This window comes from Syngnathus leptorhynchus, chromosome 18 (assembly GCF_054491065.1).
Source record: "Syngnathus leptorhynchus isolate UIUO chromosome 18, UIUO_Slep, whole genome shotgun sequence".
Taxonomy (NCBI): domain Eukaryota; kingdom Metazoa; phylum Chordata; class Actinopteri; order Syngnathiformes; family Syngnathidae; genus Syngnathus; species Syngnathus leptorhynchus.
Genome location: NC_141212.1, coordinates 6,302,149 through 6,324,632, shown reverse-complemented (window position 1 = coordinate 6,324,632; position 22,484 = coordinate 6,302,149). Strand labels below are relative to the sequence as shown.

General features: G+C 39.8%; 1 protein-coding gene across 14 annotated transcripts; it reads left to right on the top strand.

Moving 5' to 3' along the window:
* The first annotated feature begins 609 nt into the window (after window positions 1-609).
* Window positions 610-20,382, top strand: LOC147042638 (DNA (cytosine-5)-methyltransferase 3A-like). 14 transcript variants are annotated; one of them, XM_085938460.1, is made up of 25 exons: window positions 692-747; window positions 1,042-1,137; window positions 2,596-2,673; window positions 3,082-3,289; window positions 4,532-4,639; window positions 8,063-8,180; window positions 9,054-9,091; window positions 9,226-9,342; window positions 13,112-13,318; window positions 13,379-13,537; window positions 13,654-13,761; window positions 13,886-14,033; window positions 14,525-14,668; window positions 15,393-15,437; window positions 15,564-15,643; window positions 16,064-16,176; window positions 16,332-16,515; window positions 16,724-16,808; window positions 16,899-17,044; window positions 17,116-17,206; window positions 17,275-17,423; window positions 17,505-17,590; window positions 17,661-17,760; window positions 17,937-18,055; window positions 18,439-20,382. In XM_085938460.1, exons 4-25 carry the CDS (start codon window positions 3,221-3,223, stop codon window positions 18,578-18,580), a joined length of 2,556 nt encoding a protein of 851 aa, XP_085794586.1. In that variant the 5' UTR covers window positions 692-747; window positions 1,042-1,137; window positions 2,596-2,673; window positions 3,082-3,220; the 3' UTR covers window positions 18,581-20,382. The 14 variants fall into 14 exon arrangements, with proteins under 14 accessions (XP_085794593.1, XP_085794592.1, XP_085794591.1 ...); XM_085938461.1 differs by having other exon boundaries at window positions 703-747; window positions 1,042-1,156; XM_085938467.1 differs by lacking the exon at window positions 1,042-1,137 and having other exon boundaries at window positions 610-747; window positions 17,691-17,760; window positions 17,985-18,055.
* Window positions 20,383-22,484: the final 2,102 nt, after the last annotated feature.

The window sequence follows — 22,484 nt, the reverse complement described above, 5'->3', positions numbered from 1 at the left end:
TTGTGTTTTTATGGGAAACAATGCAGAGTGGAAAAAATTACTGACATAATGATAAAACCATAAAAGTTAGGAATAAACAGTTCACTTAACATTCAAACTAAATAGTCTATTTTCTGTCAGGTATTTCCCTCACAATGCCTCTGGATTATGCATAAACAATGTTTACTTTAATTTTCAAATGTATTGGTATGTAGAAGTGCTCAAAAACAGATCTTATCTTTTTACTTGTTCATCCATAGGTTAGTGCCCTGTGGCATTTCGGCAAAACTAAATTTGAGACTTTAGCCAAACACGTTTTATTTATTATTATTATTATTAGTAGTAGTAGTATTATTATTATTATTATTTATTTGTGAGTACGTTTGAACGTATTTGAGAGTGTGTAAAAACATATTTGCGACTACGTTTGAATGTACCTGCCAGTCCAAAATATTTTTGACTTTACATTGGCAGCTACGCCCTATCGTACAGTCGAAACACAAATTTTAAAAACTTGAAGACTCGTTAAAAAAGCAGACTTTAGGACCCCGCGGAGAATATCGCCGGGCCCGGTGCTGCAGCGTATGCGCTAAAGACAGAGCGAGAGAGAGCGAGAGGCGGGGGAGGGGGGGCAGCAGCGGGCGGAGAAGACCTGGTTGAGCGCGAGGGAGGGAGAAAGAGAGAGAGAGAGAGAGAGGGAGAGAGAGAGAGAGGTCGGGAGTGAACGCGAGGAGGGGAAAACGACGGCCGTCAGGGTCGGACGATACGGTAAATACAAAGATTACATTTTGGGCGAGCAGCTGTTTGGGTTTCGCAAGAAACACAACCACCTAGGATAGTCATTGCATTGAAACGGTGTAGGGTTAAAGCTGTGCGCGAAGCCTGAGAGTGAACTTGGGAGTTTTTTTTTTTTTTGAGGGGGGGTGGGGGGTGGGAGGAATGTCAAATAAAATATAGGGGGGCTTGCAATGTTAATATATTCCAACAGAGCGTAAACCGCCTGCTGGCGACACCGTCAGGTAACATGAAAACGGAACGCAGTTGTCCCTTTTAACCCAGCAGCAGATTAACGAAGACACATCAGCGCGCCGAACCGTCGACTCCGCGGCGGGCGGGCGAGCGAGCGAGCACACGGTGACGCGCCTCCGGGGTGAACGGGTGCGTTCGGTCCAAATGTGTGCGTATGCATTGTGTGTTTTACCTGACCTAACATATTTTATCGCACACACACACACAAACAAACCCATGTTTGTGACCGTCTTTAAATCCCCGCTGGGATTAGACATTTTTTTTTTTTTTTGACAAGTCACCATCTGAAGGCCGTTGAGGTCGCTCCTAATATTAATTGTTATAAAGCAGGAGTATGTCATGTTAATTTAAGGACTGCATTTCCGGCATGTGCTTATAAAATAAAAGTTTCTTCACGCAGCGAGTAAACAAAACTTAAACCCATCGAGTTTCTCTGTAAAATGCCATAAAGCCGTTTTGTTAAATCGTGTACAATGTATGAATGAGCTATATTGAAGTTTGTCATCAATATTGTCCTTTCGTTACCTTTTTATTTTTTGGACATATGAGTATATTTTAAGCTTGCTTACCAGTTATCAGCATCAAAATCAGCTTTATTGACCAAGTTTGTGCATGCCAAACAGGGAATTTGACTCCGGTTGATCTCAACATTTAAGTGACATTTAGCATCCAGCTGCAGAGACTAAAAATATTTTTCTGACCCATTTCTTTCACGGACTACCTTCACCTATCAATGAAACATTTTCCTCCCTTCTGGCAATAATTCATCTCCCAGGCAGGCTTGTGCTTGGACCTTTGACAGGAGTTTAATTTAAAAACCTCCTGGCAATAGTACTGGAAAAAAATGTGTTACATACACATTCTATAGGATCGTGAGGTCTGTGGGTGTGTGAATGTGCATGCTTGTGTGTGACCTACATGCATTGCACTTGGAAGGAGTATGGCCTACAGATTGTGCTGTGGAGACCCTTAGGGTATTGTATGGTTATTGTACACCCTTTTCTGCAAAGTTTCCACCCATGTTTTTTTTTTTTTGTTGTTGGCTTGTTGCCTGACAGTCTTTACAGGATACAGTGTGAGGAGTGTACTCCACAATCCAGTTCAAGTCTTACATTAGTAGATTTTACATCAACCTCCTGACTTGCAGTACTACGGAAACTGTACTTGCAGATGTTAGTAATGACGCGATGTTGGCATCACATCAGACGTTTTATGAAGTAAGCTGAGCAACATGCCAGCACTTTGGACTAGTGGCTTGCATATGTGCATCACAGCTGAAAGATGATGGGTTTCAATATTGGCTCAGTACTTCCTGTGAGGAGGTTATGCATGTTCTTGCATGCTTAGTTAATTATAGACTTGTAAATGTCGATGATTGTTGATGATTGTCTCTGTGTGCTCTGTGGTTGGCTGGCGACCAGTCGAGGGTGTACTCTGCTTCTTGGCCAGTCAGCAAATGTAATGAAGTCAAGCTGTATAGTTGAAGCATAGCAAAATGCTAGGCAAATTAAGCCACTCTTTCAATGTTATGAATGACAAGTGGCTAACAGTTCTAACAAATGTTTATCCGCTATGTGATCATCGTAGGCTCCAGCTGACCTCCTAATGAGGACAAGATAGAAAATGGATGAATGGAATTGGAATTTTGCAAAGGCATCAGATCAGGTGAGGCAAAGTTTGAACGTATATTTTTGTATGCTTGAGTAGTGCAGCAACAAAATGGCTCCGATCACCTCTCACCCCTGAAAGTTATGTCACTTTCACAAGGCCAATTGTTGCTAGGCGGAATTGACGGAATTCATATTTAGATGTGCCACAAAACCTAATGCTAAAAAAAAAAAGCGAAATGTTTTTATTTGAAAATCTAAAATGACAATATGAATGGTTTTCGCTGAGCATGTAAATCGGTTGATTGTCTATTGATTATTTGGTGCATTTCTGAGTGATCATTTTTTTCTCGTCAAAAGGACGCGATGCAGGCACATCAGTCATAATTTGCTGAAACTGAAACTATCAACCCAAACTTGTTTTTGCTCACTCCTGTTTTGCATTTTTTTCTCTCTCTGCTTTTAGGACAGGGGAAGGACTGAGTGACTGACTGATAGTCGGACAGTTTAAGGAGCAGTTTGAATGACGGATACACCTGCTGCATCTAAGGAACCTTGATTTTTTCCTCCATTTTTATTTTGAACTTTGTAAAATTGCTTTCGTCATGCCATCCAATAGTCCTGCAGTCACCGAACTGCCCCAGACACCAGAAAACAAAACTTCTAACGATGTGGTAAGAAAAAAGCAAAGTTTAGTGTTATTCTACTTGTCATTACAAGTGCTTTGAATTATATTGATTTAAAAAAGACGTATACAACTCCGCCTCCTTTGAAAATAACAGAGTATTTCTGACACAATCTGACCACGCACAGCTGTGTATATCACTCTCACACACAAACTCACCAAATCACATTCAGACGAGATGCCTCTCAGAAATCTGACCCTTAACCTTTTTTTCCCCTGCTTTAAAGTGCCTTTTAACTCATTTCCCAGGCTGTCAAATAGTCCAAAAAAGAGAGAGGGGTTGTGTAGAGATAGGTTTTATCTGATAAGGAAACGGTGGAAGTTATTACTTTTGATTAATGTAATTGTATATCGAAACAGCGCAGAGAGAAGAGAGAGAATGCCAGAAAGGAAAATGGAGAGGGCAAGTGAGGTCTGGATGTGGAAAGAGAAAGAAAGAGGACAGGCTGTCTGATGCTGATGGGATCCTCCTCTTCCCGCCTGGCTTGCAGTCTGGTTGCTTAGCAACTGCAGCAGCCTAAAATAACCTGCCATGAGTCAGAAATAGACCCAAGATATAGGAACAGATTGGCCAGTCTCTGTGTTGATGGTCTTTCTTTGACTCTTGCCAACACCGACACGGTTGAGTGAGCTTCTCAAGATTTAGGTTTTAACAACTCAACTGTTTCCTTTCTTAGTCTGTCCACTCGAGAGACGTGACACTACCGCACGGACAGCCAACCAGGCAGACGAGCCGATGCTAGCTGTTTGCCGTTGTGAATGATCATCCGGGAAGTGACACTAGAGTGGTTTAGTCAGCACGGCAGTTCTGTCGGAGACAGTTGCTAAGCAGTTTCTACACCTTAGCAACCACTCTCCTGTCACTGCAACACAGGGTCCAGTAGAGGAAGCAGGGAAAGGGATCAAGCATGAATAGAAAATACTCGTGTAAACGCAGGCTGTGCACAATCTGAAAATAATCATTAGACAGTCAGACAAATACACTCAGATTATTTGATCGGAATGTTTTATTTTGATGCCTTGGAATCAGATCACATTTATGAGCACACTCTTGTTTGCTGCTGTATGTTACCAAGAACAAATACTAGTAAATACACAATATAAAAAAAACAAAGTAGGTCACACAATGCCATGGTGCCAACGATGAATTTGGAGTTTGGTAATATAAAGCACACAGAAAATTCCTCATTATTTACTATAGTGTTTAACATGACCTATTTATATTGGCCAGAGTGAAGATGGAGCAGACCTGGACGGTCCAGAGGAGGCGACTGCAGGGACCCCTCCAAACAAGCGCCGGGTGGGCCGTCCAAGCAGGAAACGCAAACAGTTTCTTCCTGTGAGTACAATCTTCTTCTTTCAAGTACATTTAACTCCTGAATAACAAACCACTGTGATCCTGTTCTAATGCTTTGCCAAGGCCTGCAGTGCCACCCCCCCCACACACACACACCTTGTTGTCACTACTGTATCTCTTGTCGCTTTGCGGCACATTAGAGTGTGTCATGTGACAAACTTGGGTTGTCCCTCTTCTTTGGCATGGGATATGTTGAAACTTGTAATTAACATGGATGTATTTCCTGCATTCCTGACTCGATATTCTAGTTGGCGCCGAAACAACTGTTGCTTTACACTTTGATTTAATTGTGTGTGACCTTTTTTTTTGTGTGTACTGCCCCCCTATTTGTTTGAAATAGTCGTAAAGTAGTTTCATATGCTGCAGGAGGTGATCGAAAAGAAGCATGGTCTTTTAGACTTTGTATCACGGTAAAGAAACAAAGTTGTGTTAAGGGCCAATGTGAGCAGTGAGTAAATGTTGGCACTGAGCTTCGAAGAAGCACATGTGTTTCTCATCTCGTGTGTTTGCTCTATACTGTTCAATGTTACTTGCTACATTTTGCTTCAAAACAATTGTGTGCATGCTAAACTTGCAGTTTGTAGAAAGTTATCCCAGGGTACACCGTTGAGAAGCTGAGATATTTGGTTTATTGTCTCGGTTTATACAGTAGAGCACAACCGAGATGACTATTGCTATTAGTTTGACTCTTTACTGTAGTACAAAATACTGTCACCTTCTGTGGTGAAAAATCATGGTCACTTTGGTTTCCCCCCCCCCCTATAATTTTGTCTTCAGACTCTCATTTCAAGGTTTCCAATGTGTCTTTTACATCTCTGTCTTCCATCAGTCTCTCCTTCAGTTATTCCAATCAGCAAATATCTTCCAATAGTGGCTCCCTCTCTAATAAATACCATATGGGGAAAATTCAAATTCACTTATGACATCCATACATAAAGCATACCCGATTATAAGTTTGAAAAATACAGTGTGTGTGCGCGTGTGTGTGTCAGTGTGTCACGAGTCAATACAGCTGATTAAACACTCACAGTCAAAAAGAAAAAAAAAAGCTCGCTCCAACCTGTCATACATGTATGCACCAAGTGCAGTCATGTGTGACGGGGGTGCGGGTTCGAGCATGTTTTGCTGTCTAACCAAGTGGGCGGGCTTAGCGTGAGCTTGTCTCACAAACATCCACACAATGTTGCAATTTATTACAATGTTGTAGCAGAAATGCAAATTCCTGTGCTGATTCCTTATATGCTATTAATATTCTATTTTGTCTTATATGTACAGTAGAGGTAATGCCTTACATGTAAATGCACACACAAAGGCACACACGGAAAGTTGAAACTTAAGTATGTTTTAGGTGCTGCCAGTTTAGTTTTCAACAGGACTGTCAGTTTACAAAATGAGTTAGTGATTAAAATTTAAGATTGCTATCTTTGGGTCAACAATGCAAGAGGGCTGGTTTTGTTCACATTTTGTTCTGTGGAAAAGATCTGTGAAAATGCAGGTTAACAACAAAAGAACATCAACAGCCGTTTACATTTTATTCTTATTGAATCATCTCTAATGACTAAAGAATTACAAAAGCAAATCAACTTGGCATAGTTCCTTTGGTCAACATGGCCAACAGAACACGGATCTAATTCTGTTATTGTGGATGATATCTGGGTAGTGCAAATCAAGTTACTTGACTTGAATGTTAAAGCTGCATCAAGCAATAAAATAATGTTATGTACAGTATAAACATGCCAAATAAAAAATAAATAATAATGATAATAATAAAAAAAAAGTAATAATAGCATGTAATAACATTTTACTGTGGTTTAACTTTTTTATTTTTCAAAAAAATCTGCCTTCCAACAAGGCTAGTCGGAAGACCGTCGGAACATATACTGTAAAAATCCAAACAAACAACCCGAGATTTTTTCAGGAATTGGGGAACCAGGCACTTACATTTCACAGACGACTGCAGTGGAAAGTCCGTGTTCCTCTCTTTCTGCTGAATGAGTAAGTAGTCAGTTGTTTGTTACAATTTTAGCTATATTAGCTCATGTGCTTCAACAACTACTGCTGCGTTTATGATTCTTGGGAAATTGCTTAATGCAGCTTTAATGCCCTCCTGGGGGGTTCAAACAATAATTGCCGTGTGCTCACAACAAAGGCACTCGATGCTATTTAACTAATTTAGAAGCAAATACCAAACCAATTTACAGTTATCCATCCTTTTTATTGCCCGTTTGTTCATTTCATTTAAGCTAAGCTATTTCAAATGAATTTCACTCTTAACATTTCATTTTAATTATGATTAGCAAGTGGTGGAATTTTATGTAACTTTAATTTGTTTAGTGTTGAAATGATGTTGTGTTTTCATTTTTTTAATGATGAATTTACGCTGTGACTTTATTTAACCTTAATTCACTTTTGTTTCAACAAATGCCTGGTGGTGTGTTAACAGTTTTACTTTTTTTGTACAACAGCTATTTTGTTACTTCCATTAAAGCAAGGTCTGTGTCCACTATGTCGTTTTAGAATCTAATTAAATCGTGTTAACGTAACGGTGGAGATGTAGTGGCAAATAATAGCCGTTGTGCATTTATTATACATTCGGGGGACATCAACCATTAACAAGAAAATATATTGTGTGCTTTGGACACTCTTGCCACAATATGTCCACTTTGTATCTGCAATTCGACTACGTATTATAAAGTGTGAGCTGGTGTAGTCCCGAGGCCCTTTTAGCTGACATTTTATGTCTCCTCTCGCCTGCTCATTACAGTCCTCTTTCAGCTTGTTAGCACTCGCCGGCATTGAAGTAGGCTATATCGCCTCAAAGTTTTTCATTAACATCTCCCCTCCATTTTTTTTTTTTTACATGTCTGTAAAACCTACTCGCTTTTAGCGAAAGACTGCGCCTGGCCTTTTAGAAGGCCACATGATTACAGTTTTGCACAGTTAATGCTTGCGCTAATGGCTAAATCATTGACTTAACCATTTCTTGATCGCCAAGATTTCATTAATTGTCTTGTTTAGTACTATTAAAGTGAGACTTACATGTGTGCTTTTTGTATACTATTTTAGTAACTGGTTATTGTTAAATACAAGAATTTCCTACACGTGTGCTCATTAATGATTAGCTAAATTACTCCGCTTCTTATCCTACTAGTGTGTATTTTGTTAATGACACTGTGGGTGTTTATTACACGCGCCGCTGGATACTTGTGTCTCCACTTTCTAAGAACAAAGTAATTGGTGTGCAAGTGTTGCAGCTATTCTATATATCATTTTTATTTACTGTACCGTTTATTGTGTAATGTCCGTACATATGTGTGCGTGCAGTCAGGATGTTTTTGTTTTTTTCTTTCATGAATCCTGACTGGCAGCAGGTTACTCAGGCAGATTGTGCCATTTGTTTTCCAGGAGATGGCAACGTCTGACCCCTCTGCCCCCTCAACTCCGCCGGGGGAGCTGGAGCACTCCCCTTCCCCTCGCAAGAAACGTGGGCGTCGGAAACTAGAGCAGAACGACAGGAATAAGGGTATTGTTTTTCGAGCAAAGTAATGTGGAGATACAGTGGAACCTCCAAAGCCAAACAAAGATAGTTTCCCTCCGTATGTCACCTTATATTTTAAAATGAACTTTCCCATGACAAATAATGTAGTTCTGGAGTCATTGTGAAAAAAAAAAAAGAAGCTTATTACCTATTAACCCTACAAGCGGTGTTATAAGTGACACTTTAACTCTCTTATCTGTTATTCGATGAAAAACAAGTGTATGGAGACTTGAATAAAGACAACCTAACAATTTTAACGACACACGACTTGGGCCTATTAAATGAAGCGCATTCCATCTTGCTTTGCAACATTCTTAGCTGTCATACAACTCTATAAATAGGTTAACCGAGTCAATGTGTGTGTTTAAAGTCCAAAAGTAGCCAAAGAAATGATTTTGATGCTCTCTGAGCACAAGTCTTCTAATAGCTGTCATTTCACATGTCACGCAACACGGCAGACTTTGTGACTTTGGAGGCAAAGTTTTCCTAGGAAAAAAAAATCCGTAAAGGTTTGTGGTTCCACTGTGTTTTGAAGATGTTAGAAAAATGATCTCTATGCTTGCTGCTATTTTATTCAGTCATCAGAGTAAGGAAATTATTTTATTCGATTTGAAAGACTTTTGAAAAAAAAGAAAGAACTGAAGCAATTGTTATTATTTCATACTGCCATTCAAGTCTTGATGGGGGGGGGGGACTTGGCTGCAACTAAAATAACTTCCAGATGGCAGTCTTTGAAGGCATTTTGACTTTGAATATGAGTGCCAAGAAAAAGTAATAAAAGCCGCAAGTATAGATCCTTATTAAGCTTCTTGTTAAATCAGAACAAATGGCCCATTTCCTGTCTTTTACCTTCTATAGATGAATCAGATGACAGGAGCTGTGACTCCCCTAGAGAGGTGAGTCAAGTGGTTTCTCTCCCATGTCTTTTTTTCCCTACTCCCAAAAATGAACGTGAAATATTCTAATAGTACAAGCGGTATGTAGTCAGTGAAGGATATCCAGTATCAAGCTTTTGTGGCTGTGTGTGCAGGGTGAGACAGGGAGGTTGCGTAGGAAGCCGGTCCCCAGAGTGACTTTCCAAGCTGGAGATCCGTACTACATCAGCAGGAGACAGAAAGAAGAATGGCTCAGCCGCTGGAAGATGGAGGTGTGAGCTGCAGTCATATGGAAGCTTTATTATCTTGTCTTTTTTTCCAAATTTATTCATAATAATAAAATCAACAGACATGGTATAAATACTTCCATTAGGGAATTAGAAAAACTGCCAGGATGTTAAATTAGCCTCACACGTGAAGTCGCTGCAGGAAGTTGTGGTTTTGTCTGTAGCACAGATACTGAATTAAAGAAGCGGAAGTCACCAGAAGAAGACCAAACACGTGCTTGCATACATGCATGCAAGAAGAGATGTTAGATTCATGGGTTACGAGGACAGAGCTTGGCGTGTCTCATGCCTTGCTCAAGGGCAACTCAATAGTTCTGTGCATCCTTGCATTTATAGTATGCATGTGTGGATTCAGACTGATTGTATGGTGAAAATATTGGTCTGTTATGTTGTAAGACAGGGAGACATAATCAGCTGACAGCTTGATGTCCCATTTTGCTGACACATTAAGCGTCATGTGAGAAAGCTTAGCCGAATTACTTGAGAGAAGGAAGAGATAATCGCAGGCAGTGAAAGGGGCTTGTCGAGTGCATTGGCGAATTTGTTGTAGTCGGCTGTAGCCTTCTTCTATAATTACAACATTGTAAACTGGCTTTGATTTAGAAAACAAAGGGAGCCTGATATACGTTTTGTAATGTCAGAGAACTGCAACAATAGCACACAAACATTGTAATTGGATCAGACGTTCAGAAAAAAGATGGTGCCTTCAAACAGAGTGCATAATTATACAAAAGTGCCACTTCCTCGAAGCGAGTGTGCTCACTTCCTGACTTCTTACTTACCAACAAGCCACAAATAACATGCTAATTTGCTTATAGTCACTCAACTCTGTTGAAGAGTAAAACGTGAATAAAGAAGAAAATCAAGGAATATATCATTTGTAATTACATGTATTTAAATTCAAATAATCACAGTTGTGTACAGAAATATTGTGCGGTGTGTAGTATTTTTTTTTCTTTTTTATTTTAAAACATAGATGCTACATCTAATGGAAGAAAATAATATCTCCCGGATTTATATTGAGGTCTATAATATTCTTTGGAACAGCAGGAACCCTTTTTATGTTTGGTTTTGAGTGATGAAAAATATCATCAAACATCACGCAGCCTCGAAATTTACCGCAAAGAAAGTATAATACATTTTGAATAGGAAATTTTAATAATGCTGTCTGAATGTTTTTCACAGTAAAAACCAAAAACTTTTTGCATTAGAGGTCTTAACTACATCCCATCGCCACACCAACTTATATAAGCACCACATGCACACACTTGATGTGCACACATTTTAACACTGGCAAAGGGTCTGTTGTTCCGTATCCATGGTGTCATCGTCATACGTAAATCCCAGTGGCTTCCGCACATTCATCACTACAACTAGTAGCTCTGTTGTGGGAGTTCACCTAGTCATGTGTGAGGTGAGGAAGCCTGTAAATCAATCGCTTGGTTCGCGGCTGACCAATCAACGGAGCCTAAGCTTTAAGAATGTTTGAGTGTATGAGTCGAGGAGACGAACAGAGAGGAAACTGGTGGAGGAGGAGAGACACTGAAGAAAATGACAGAGCGAAAGAGAGCCAGGGAGGAACAATGCCATGTCCTATCTGTAAGTTAGATCATTTTTTTTTTTAGTACTTACTGTATATTGAAAACCCTTTTCATTACTATTTAATTGAAACTAATTTGATATTTGTGTGGCTAGAAAAAGAACACAAAGACTTCCACTGTTTGGTCTTGGTTGTTTGAATTGAATTGTCATTTTGATGTGTTTTTGGGCCAGCTGGGGTTAAGAAACGGTTCAACTTTCACTCACAGACTTCGTGCTTTGTGACTCTAACCAGATGTAAAAATTTGAATCCAAGTTTATTTGGATATAGTTGTACTAAGTTCATTCTGTTTCACAGGGCATGAGGAAAAAATGGCTTTTTATGAACATTCCAGATAATTTCATGTTAATTAGACAAAAACATCTGTTTTACTTCCAAATTTCTACCACCTCAATGTTTTTTGTTTGCATTTAATCACAAGGTCATCAAGAATGAAAGAACAGTCATTTGCCTGTTGTCAGTGTAAGCGGGGGGGGGGGATCTTAGCTCATCTTTTAATGGTCCTGAGTTAGTGTGTGCGTAGCCGAGTTCACTTGGAGGTCAGGGTCAGTTATAGCTGTAAAGGGGGGAGTGGTTTTGAAATGGTTCATTGGCTAGGTTACAGGGTGCGGGGGTCACAGATCAAGGGGGTGTCACCAGGAGTGAACACACTGGCCAGGTCATTGGGTTCAGAAAAGTTCAAAGCTGTAACTCATGGCAACCCTTTCCGTGTCTTTGTTTGTCATTCCCTTGGAAATGCTCAATAACTGTTATGCTCCTGTTAGTCTTTCATTTAGTAATTACACCTGATGGCTGCTTGAATGTGGTGTGACAAGTTGTGGTGTGACAAATTGCTCAAGTTGCTGATTATCGTGTATTTGTAACCCTTCATAGACTCTTCCCTCCACCTTAACAAAGGTGTGTTGTGTTCTTTTAGTGATGACCAGTGTCATGTTTCTGTCAAATATTCTTTTTGGATTTAAGGCCAAAAAGATTTTGCTTAATTATTTTGCAAAAACAAACTTGAAATCTCCCAAAATGGTGTGCGAAAATGTATACGGTCCAATTAAACTATATGAACACCTCCAATTAGCTATCAGTTAGCAATCTTGAAGCTGCTAGCAAGCTAGACTCACGTTAATTCACAATGTGTATTTACACAAGCGTCAGGATATTTAAGAAACTTGTGACAGTGTGGATTTTCTCTTACACTCCACATTTGTGTGCTTTTGAGTCAGTGAAGTTATTGTGTGTGTCGTGCCTACGGCCCGTGTAATAGGACGATTAGAAGTTTATGAGGTCAGAAGTCAACATCAGCCGAGAAGAGTTTCGGGTCAAACTGGGGGGAAGAGTGAATAGTCACTCTCACTTTTACTGTCTCTTTCAGTGAGTAATTTATGCCATCACTTTACTGTTGCTTGTTTCACACATTCATTCCTTTAGATGTTGTTTACAAGCCAGCTGGAATAGTGAACAATGTGCTATGTAAATCATTCTGATCCATTCAAATCGCAAGATTTTTTTTTTTCTTATCGTCTGGGGCCTCTGGACACATTTTGCTACTTTCTCATCAGCCATATTTAGATTGTTGAAGTGATTTGAGGTCACAGTATTTCTATTTTGCACCTTTTTTTCTTCTAGTACATGTCATCTATCCATCCATCCATTTTCTGAACCGCTTTATCCCCTGGAGGGTGTGCTGGATCCTATCCCAGCAGTTCAAAATGCTCTTGTCATTAATGTTTACCAGCTGGAAATCCTTGAATAAAACCTCTTGAAGACTTTTTACTTGTAAATACAACTTTTGTTGTCCCTCCGATTCCCCCTCCTTTTTTTTGGGCGCGCTTTGCCACACACTCGCCTTCTCACTTTGTATTATTTCTCTCCTTCCTGAGTTGAACCCACTGAACTGCATACCCAGCTTGCACTCCCGCCCTGCTCACTTCCTGTTTCACAGGATCAATTAAGGGATTGTTCTCACAGCCCGAGCAGCAAAACTTTGATCTTGAACTGTTAGCAGATGAACTGCAAAGGCCCACATTTAATATCAATCAGTGAATCCCTCTGGTGGTTAATGTGAATCTAAAAAAAAAAAAATGTTTTATAGCAAATGCATGCCAGGAGAAAGCAAAGAGTGGCCATTTGTTAACGCTGGCCTCCACTTCACCTTCACAGGCAGAGAGGCGGGCTTACAGAGAAGCTGAGATCTGCATGATGGATGACCTCATATCAGAAGGTGACTTTCAAAAAGAGGATGAACCAGCCAGTCCGGACCCTCTGCCATCCCAGCAACAAACAGATCCTGCCTCGCCAACTGTTGCCGTAACACCGGAACCAGTCGCCAGAGGAGACCAGGCAACGCCCAGAGAGATCGAGTACCAGGTGAAATGTTCAATTTGCTTTGTTAAACCCAAACATGTTTTAAATTCTGGATGCCTTCAGGATGGCAGGGGCTTTGGCATCGGCACGCTAGTGTTCGGAAAGTTGCGAGGTTTCTCCTGGTGGCCTGGCAGGATTGTTTCTTGGTTGATGAGCGGCCGTAGTCGAGCCGCTGATGGGACACGCTGGGTCATGTGGTTCGGAGATGGCAAATTCTCTGTGGTAAGTGAAATGAGTTTCTTCTATTTTAAAAAGTCAGTCATGACCAGTTGAAGTTAATTTCAGGGCTATTTTGAACCGCTTAGAATGTTCTACTACCCTTTGCCTCGTTTTTCCAGGTTTGTGTGGAAAAACTCATGCCGCTGAGTTCTTTCTCATCTGCCTTTCACCAGCCCACCTACAACAAACAGCCCATGTATCGTAAAGCCATCTTTGAGGCTCTACAGGTAACAAACACACTTGCTTCTCCTTACCTATCTTTAAGGACGAATGGAGGAAAATTACGATTTGTTTCAAGGTTTCATTTCATCCTACATACAAATGAATGTATAATGTTTGGTCTGTATCAAGGTGGCAAGTGTGCGAGCAGGACGACCCACTCCTTCGTGTGACCCAAGTGATGATGTAGATGGTGTGGAACCTCAGACCAGACAGATGATTGAATGGGCTATGACTGGATTCCTACCCAATGGCCCACAATCACTGGACCCTCCTGAGGGTACATATTCATGCACGCACACACCCATCGTCTATTCCATTCGCTCCAGGGACTATGCCTCCCCTGCCATCATGAAAAGGGGAAAAACAAATCCGTTTTATAATTTATTTTATAGTCATTTTCCTTTTAATCTCAATAATTTTGTATCATTTTGAACCAAAATGGCAGAATTTTTATAGTTATTTTAACCGAAGACGATTAACTAGCCTCTTCTGAGGATTGCGTAATCACACGGCAGTTAGACAGAACTGCTCTTTGTCTTTATGTTGCTGTTTAAGTGTTCAAACACTGTGGCTATATTAACTAATTTCCGTAGTTAAGATGGTTTATATAATATCTTGTGTTTTTTTGTCATCTGTCTGTAACGTCGTGTTTCTTTAGATTATCAAAGCGGCTTTGAAATGAGACTTTAAGGGGTGACATCAGAACCTCAACGCACGTCACTGATTCGCTCTCGACTTCCAGTATGTCACACATGCTCTTCTTTACAGAAGAACAGAATCCATATAAAGAGGTCTACTCTGAGATTTGGGCGGAACCAGAGGCCGCATATACTCCTCCCCCCACCAAGAAAACTCGCAAAAACGCAGCGGAAAAAGCCAAGATGAGAGAGGTGATCGACGAAGGAACCAGAGGTGAACACAAGTTTACTGTGAAATTGACTATTAACCTGTGATTGACTGGTTAGCTGCTCAGGGGTTTATGCTGCCTCTAAAGTCAACTCGGATAGGAATTAAAAAAAAAGAAAGAATTATGATTTTCAAAGATGAAAAGTATAGCCTACTTCCATTCCAAAGTAGTCAGAAAGCTGCGTTGCTCTACAGAAATAGAATGTTAATATTCCCATTTCAAGATTTGAACAATTCTATGACAAATGTTTTTTAAATAAATTTCATTCAGTATTAGTCACCGTGGGACGGTGGGAAACGTAATTTCGATCTCTTTGTGTGCCTTAACATGAGAAGAAATTGAGAATAAAGCGGACTTTGACTTGATAACTGAAGAGTCTGTAACAATCCTCTAGAAAATCATGACCAATCCCTTTTTTTTAATATCTTGTACATGTACATGTACATGTACAATACAATATTAATTTTATAATGTGCGTTATTCATGCACCATGTTATTCATGGTGGGAAACGTAATTTCGATCTCTTTGTGTGCCTTAACGTGAAAAAATTGACAATAAAGCGGACTTTGACTTTGATAACTGAACAGTCTGTAACAATCCTCTAGAACATCATGACAATCCCTTTTTTTTTTTTTTTTAAATATCATGTACATGTACAATACAATAATACTTTTATAATGTGCGTTATTCATGCATCATATTAATAACTCTTTGTTTTGTTTCTCCAGAGAGACTCATACAGGAGATTAAAAATAAAACCCGGAACATTGAAGGTATCATGTTGTTTTTTTAACGTCAAAGTAAATACATTTCGTATTTTTAATTTATTATATATTTAAACATTGGACCAAATACTGTGTGTGACTATTGTCAGTGGTTGTGTGTCTTTTCGCCCCTAGATATCTGTATCTCCTGTGGAAGCCTCGGTGTCTCTTTGGAGCATCCTCTCTTCATGGGAGCACTGTGCGTGGGTTGCAAAGTAAGATGCTTGCTGATAAATCATAACTATTTTTTCACACACTCTCTCAAACCGCTAATTAATATTTACAGTCCAAACATTCACATTCAATACTACGGAAGAGGATTAGGGCCAGTGAAGAACAAAAAAACGAGGGGTGACAAGATTCTGACTTTTTTTCTCAGAAGTCAGAATTCCGACTTTAAACTCAGAATTCTGAGAATAAAGTCAGAATTCTGAGTTTAAAGTCAGAAATTGGGAATTCCGACTTCCCAATTTCTGACTTTAAAGTCAGAATCCTGTCACCCCTCGTTTTTTTGTTCTTCACTGGCTCTTCCGTACAATACAATATAGATTTTGTCGGCTCAGTAAGAATTATAAAAATGAAACCCACGATTTAAATATTTCAACCTTTGTTTTTTTTCTTCTGGGCTCTGATAGAATTCCTTTTTAGAATGTGCCTACCAGTATGACGATGATGGTTACCAGTCCTACTGCACCATCTGCTGCGGAGGCAGGGAGGTGCTCATGTGTGGCAACAACAACTGCTGTAGGTCAGTAGGCCGCTGTTTATCTTGGGATTAGTGTGCACCAGTTGAGACTTTTCCTTATGTGGTCAATAATCCCAGGAATGTTACAAAAGTCAGCAGATGGTCTATTTGGCATCTTGCTGGTTTTGAAAAAAAGCCTCCCTGTTGTTTATGCTCAGGTGTTTCTGCGTGGAGTGTGTGGATCTGTTGGTAGGAATTGGCTCAGCAGCGGCAGCCATTAAGGAAGACCCTTGGAACTGTTACATGTGCGGTCCCCAAAACACTTATGGGTTACTACGGCGACGGGATGACTGGCCTTGCCGACTACAGCTTTTTTTCGCCAACAATCACGAACAGGACTTTGTAAGTCTTACCTGTGTCATCACACTCTGTATGTATATAAACATTCTGCCTGCGCAGAACATTCCAAGAATTTTTTTAACAGCACCACATTGGTGATCCCTGTAGTAAATATTTAATATTTGATAAATGCCAAATATTTACAGCATATTTCTGTCCAATTCAACAGATCTTTACGACTCTAAGCACCTTATCATTTTTTATCTTCCAGGAGCCAGCCAAGTTGTATGCTCCAGTTGCAGCAGAGAAGAGGCAGCCAATCAGAGTCTTATCACTGTTTGATGGCATCGCCACAGGTGAGCGAATAGTGTGTGTGTGTGTGTGTGTGTGTCTGCCGAGATCACGTGTTAATCATAAATAGAAATTGTTATGTTTCACACACTCAGGTCTTTTGGTGCTAAAGGATCTGGGCATCCAGGTTGATAAATACGTGGCGTCCGAGGTTTGTGAGGACTCCATTACTGTTGGCATGGTGAGACACCAGGGACGCATCATGTATGTGGGCGACGTACGCAACGTAACCCATAAACATGTAAGTAAATCTCTAGATTCACATTTATTGTCTTTCTTCACACTTGATCACTTTCAAATTTTGTTCATTAGATCGAAGAGTGGGGACCATTTGATCTGGTGATAGGAGGAAGTCCCTGCAATGACCTCTCCATAGTAAACCCTGCACGGAAGGGCCTTTATGGTACATATACAAGCCTCAAATATCCTTGCCACCATTATAATAAATTTAAATGTCGCTGAATTCCACAGAGGGAACTGGGCGATTATTTTTCGAGTTTTACCGTCTGTTGCATGAGGCTCGACCAAAAGAGGATGATGATCGGCCTTTCTTCTGGCTCTTTGAGAACGTGGTTGCCATGGGAGTCAGTGACAAACGGGACATATCTCGCTTTTTAGAGGTAAAGTACCCAGGAAATTATACAGTACAAAAAACACACATTATACAATATATCAGAACATAAACATAAACATCTCTTCAGTGCAACCCCGTGATGATCGATGCCAAGGAAGTCTCTGCTGCCCACCGTGCTCGATATTTCTGGGGAAACCTACCCGGCATGTCAAGGTGATAAAGAGACACTCATACACTATTTGATGCAATTTTTCAGTTCAGAAATAATCATATTTTTTTAAAGTAGCCTCTCGAAAATTCCTTCAACAAACAGACCACTGAGCCCCATGACGAATGACAAGCTGGACCTACAAGAGTGTCTTGAGCATGGTCGTACTGCCAAGGTAACAGTATGCACGTGTGTGGATATGTGTTTGCCTAGTATTTTATATTTATTGTACAATCAATTCATAAAAGTCTGTTCCTTTTGCGACAAACATAACTATCCGTACATCACAGAACAGATTTACAGTATGTGTGTGTTTGTGTGTTTGTGTCTGGTTCTGGATGCATATTCCAGTTTGAGAAGTTGCGTACGATAACAACTCGCTCCAACTCTGTGAAGCAGGGGAAAGATGAGCATTTCCCTGTCTACATGGACAACAAGGAGGACATCCTCTGGTGCACTGAGATGGAAAGGTACATTTATATACATGGAAACATGGACAAAATTGTTGGTACCCTTTTGTTAATAATAATAATAATAAAAGAAAAATATCAATAAATAGAAACTTTATAAAAACTGACCATTGAAAATCAGACATTACTTTTGAATTGTGCTTCAACAGAATTATTTAAAAAACAAAAAAAACAGGCTGAAAAAAAAATGATGGCACTCCTAGAAAAGATGGAAAGTATTTGGTATCACACTGAACATTTCAGTCTGTACTTCTGTAAAACTTCAAAGTGGGATTGAGATTCCGCTGCTCTGTTACTAAATTAAGAGAAAATCAAACAGAACAAAACCGTTCTATGTATTGGTGAAAAAAAGTTCTGCTCTAAATGATTACATGTGTATCCAGGGTGTTTGGTTTCCCCGTCCACTACACAGACGTGTCCAACATGAGTCGTCTGGCTAGGCAAAGGCTGCTGGGACGTTCGTGGAGTGTTCCCGTCATCAGGCACCTCTTCGCTCCTCTAAAGGAGTACTTTGCCTGCAACTAGTCATACAACAATGCTCTCTCTCTCTCTGTTTCTCTCGGGCATGCATTCTCTCTCGTGCTCTCTCTCTCTCTCTCTCTCGCACACACGCACACACACACACACACACACACACTTGTGACAACAGATAACTGTACATAGTACACAGCATGTACATGAAGGTTGGCTGACACAGATTAAACAGATGACCAGACAGACGTACATTTACACCACACACACTGCTTAAGGACCTCATCCTTGATCTAACATATTACATACTGGCTAATCTTGGTCCCCAGGTGCTATCTTGCACATACACACACTTCCTAGTGCAGTTTCTGTACTATAAATCACACACAGACTTCCTTCTGCCTGACCTTAAACTGATGTCTTCTGCTTTCTTGCATTAGTTCCAGTCTCAACGAGGCACCAACACACAACATCTCAATATATCACCAAAACGTATGATCGTGAAGTGGAGGTGCATTACCAAATGCAATGAACATAAATATCCAAACACACATCCGCAACACACCAGCTAAAACCCGCGGTGCTGGGCGGCCTGTCGTCAAGGCCAAATGGTGCCACTTTCATGTGACATTTTTACTGTTCTTGGTGCTCTTTGAGACGTTGTGGTCTCGGGTTTGTTTTAAGTTGCTGCAATTTGGGCAGATTTAAGCCAAATACATCCAGTCAGGCACAGAAGTTAAACCAGCTACAGAGCGTGTACTTGAGGGCTGCGGAAAAAAAACAAAACAAAAAAACCTAACAACAATCCAAGGTAACTTTCACAAAAATAACTCCTCTAACATTCCTCTTTTGAATGAATCTCAGTGGATGAGTTACTCGTCAGAGCAGTGAGCCAAAGTAACATCACATGTATCAAAAGTTATCTGGCTTTCAGAGTGATTCAGAAGGCTTGATAAGGAATCCCACTGCAGTAAGGGGATTCACAATTGTGGGTATGTGCCTTTCAAAAGTATTCAGTGCCCTCAAGTGGCCAGAAGGAAATTTAGGATTTCATACAAAATGTGAAACACTGTATTTTAAGTTACTTGAAATGTCTTTTGTCTTTTTAGGCATCAACATTATGAAAACAATATTTTATATAAACAATATTTATTCACAATAATATACAATAACTTCCTGTATTGTGAAAAATACAGTATTTGCAGAGCAAATCAGCATTTTCACTGTCATGTTTTATGTAGCGTGTTGCAGCTGCACATGCCATCTTTGGCTTTGTGTGTTAGTGAACTACTGACCAATCTGATTATTCTCCAGTGAGTACTGATTCACGTATTACCTGTATATGAAAAAAGACAATCATCTGATTGGATTTAGCATTGGAAATGTGAATCTGTCATAGTATGAATGGCTCCGCTCAGTGATGTTTAACTCATCCAGAAAGATTATTCAAGCTTGTTAAAAGGAATAAAAAAAAAATAAATAGCCATAGCACTATGCGAAGAGGAGATAAACTTTATGGTGGAAAACAGCCTCTCTTGTGCCTTTGACCTCTTGTGCTCTGCTGCCGTGTTGGCGGGTGACAAACTAAAAGAAGGCTTGGTTGTAAGCAACCCGTTCTTGCAGCTCCACTCTCTTTGCTTTACTTCATAGTGATGGAAAATGTTCTCAAGTTGTTGAGCAACAGCATCTACTTGAAGGGGAGACATCTTCTCTGCAGATGCGATATTGGCTTTTGCATTCCTGTGAATAAGAGATTGCCATGCGTTACGATGAGAAAACTATTTTACCTAGAAAAACGGACATATTCGTACTCAGTGGTGCAGGCCCTCTCGAAATTAAATACAACACAACAGGGACTTTGAGAAATCTTTCAGTCTGGTGCTTTTGGTCCCACGTTGACCACTTTTTTCTATCGAAAGCCTTCCAATCCTCTGACCTCCCTCAGTTGCCAGCTAACTACTGGTCACAATCTGTCTACACACACTTGCACAAACAATCACAAGTCAGAAACCAGCATTTTTTTTTTTTTTTCTCCCCATCATGTTTACTCTCCGTTTATACAACCAAACTTCAGGTGCTTTTTCAACCAACCTTCAGGTGCTTTTTCGACTCTGCTCTTTATACAGTGCTCTATACAGTGCAGGTTACATACACACGCAGAAACACACACAGTTGCTGGAAACGTCCTCAATGCGGTGCTGATTTACGACATCAACCGTTAATGCACAGAACATGCATAGTCACTGTGTTCCCGTAGGACACCTGTCGCCACCGGGCCTTTCATGGCACTACTGGTTGTGACATCATAACCCCATTCCCCTCAGATACTGCATGTCAGTCTGTCAGTGTAATCATGTTAGATTAGGGAATAATGATAATGATAATGGTAGTATTAATTACAATAATAATCTGTTATTGAGTGTGCGTGTGTGTGTGTGTATACTGTTCCAGGTCGGTGCTCAGTTCAGTTCAGTCTCAGCCAAGAGGGAAAAGAAGATAGACAAAAACATATAGTACAGTTAGTTGTAGTGACCTTGTTTTATAAGGAGAACTTGTGCGGAAGTGAGACTCACTCTCAAATAAGAAATGTGTTCAAATAACACCAACTTGCATAAAATTTGGCCAATTCACAATACAGTGGAACCTTGAAACTGAAAGTGTTGTCAAAACTTGCCCAATAAGTTACGGCCATTTAATTGCAGTTAACGCTTTTATTTTACACTTGAATAACAGCTAAGAATGATAAAACGTTACTCAAACCATTGGCTGTATTGTTACCAGAGGTTTTATAATAGATTATTTATATTCCCATTATTTCCTTTAGGGCTAGAAATATGGTTGACCCCAGGCAGTGCAATATTTTGCAATATTGCTCAAGGGCTACCGTCATTCGTAACTTTTTTTTTTTTTTCCTAGTTTATCCGTGCTGTGATTTTGGACACAACTACATTCCATTTTGTTGCAGCTATACATGTATTTAGTTTCTGTATTAATTACAAATCATGTTCACAATATGATAATTAGTTGCCAAAATGGACAGATCAGACTGTAGTCATTTCATGACGAGTCCTTTTGTTGGATGTTTAGCCCTAGTATTGCACAATTATGACTGCTTTATGTTATAATTGCAGAGCTTCTTAAGGAATTTGAATCATTGATTTGGCCGCTCTGAATTTGTGGTGTGACGTGAACATGTTTCTGTTTGAGAGTGCTCGTGAAAACCAGAGGAAGGAAAGCATAGTTCTTATTGACAGCGGACGAATGCTAGACTTGATATTGATTTTAGACAGTTAAGACGGTTTGCCTATTGACAGATTTTAGGCTGAGTGATGCGCAATTTTCAACACTGATATCAAACTCACACACATCCATAAAATAAATTAATTACCGTGCACATAGAGCGCAAACACTGCACATAGACAAACAAACAAACAAACATACAAACATAACACCTACACACCCAATGCTGCAGCGCATTCAGATGACACTCATCTCAAGGACTAAGTGAAAGATGAGCTTTTAGGAAAAGTGGAACTGCTGGTGTTTCAAAAAGGTGCTACAATTGTTTTCTGAAAATAAGAAAAAAAATATATTGCTAGGAGTATAAAAGTTTGTCTTTACAATGACTGTATTTAAGTTTGTTGTAGTAATGAAGAGGCACTATTATTATTTTACTCTTGTATGAATATGAACTAATTAAAAGGCATTTTAACTTTGTACTTGAACAATGTAAAAGAAGAACCGTGAATTAAAAAAAATGTTTCTTGTGATTTTTGGTGAATATATTTGTGTTTTTCTTTAAGCTTCTTTAGGTCCTTGAAAAGCGCTATATAAATTCAATCATTATTATTATTATTACTTGAATAAATTTAGTCTGTCTTGTGCCTATACATAACTAGGGATCAGCGAGTACCAATACCAGCATCGTATAACTATAACCAGCCTTATTTCAAGGTAT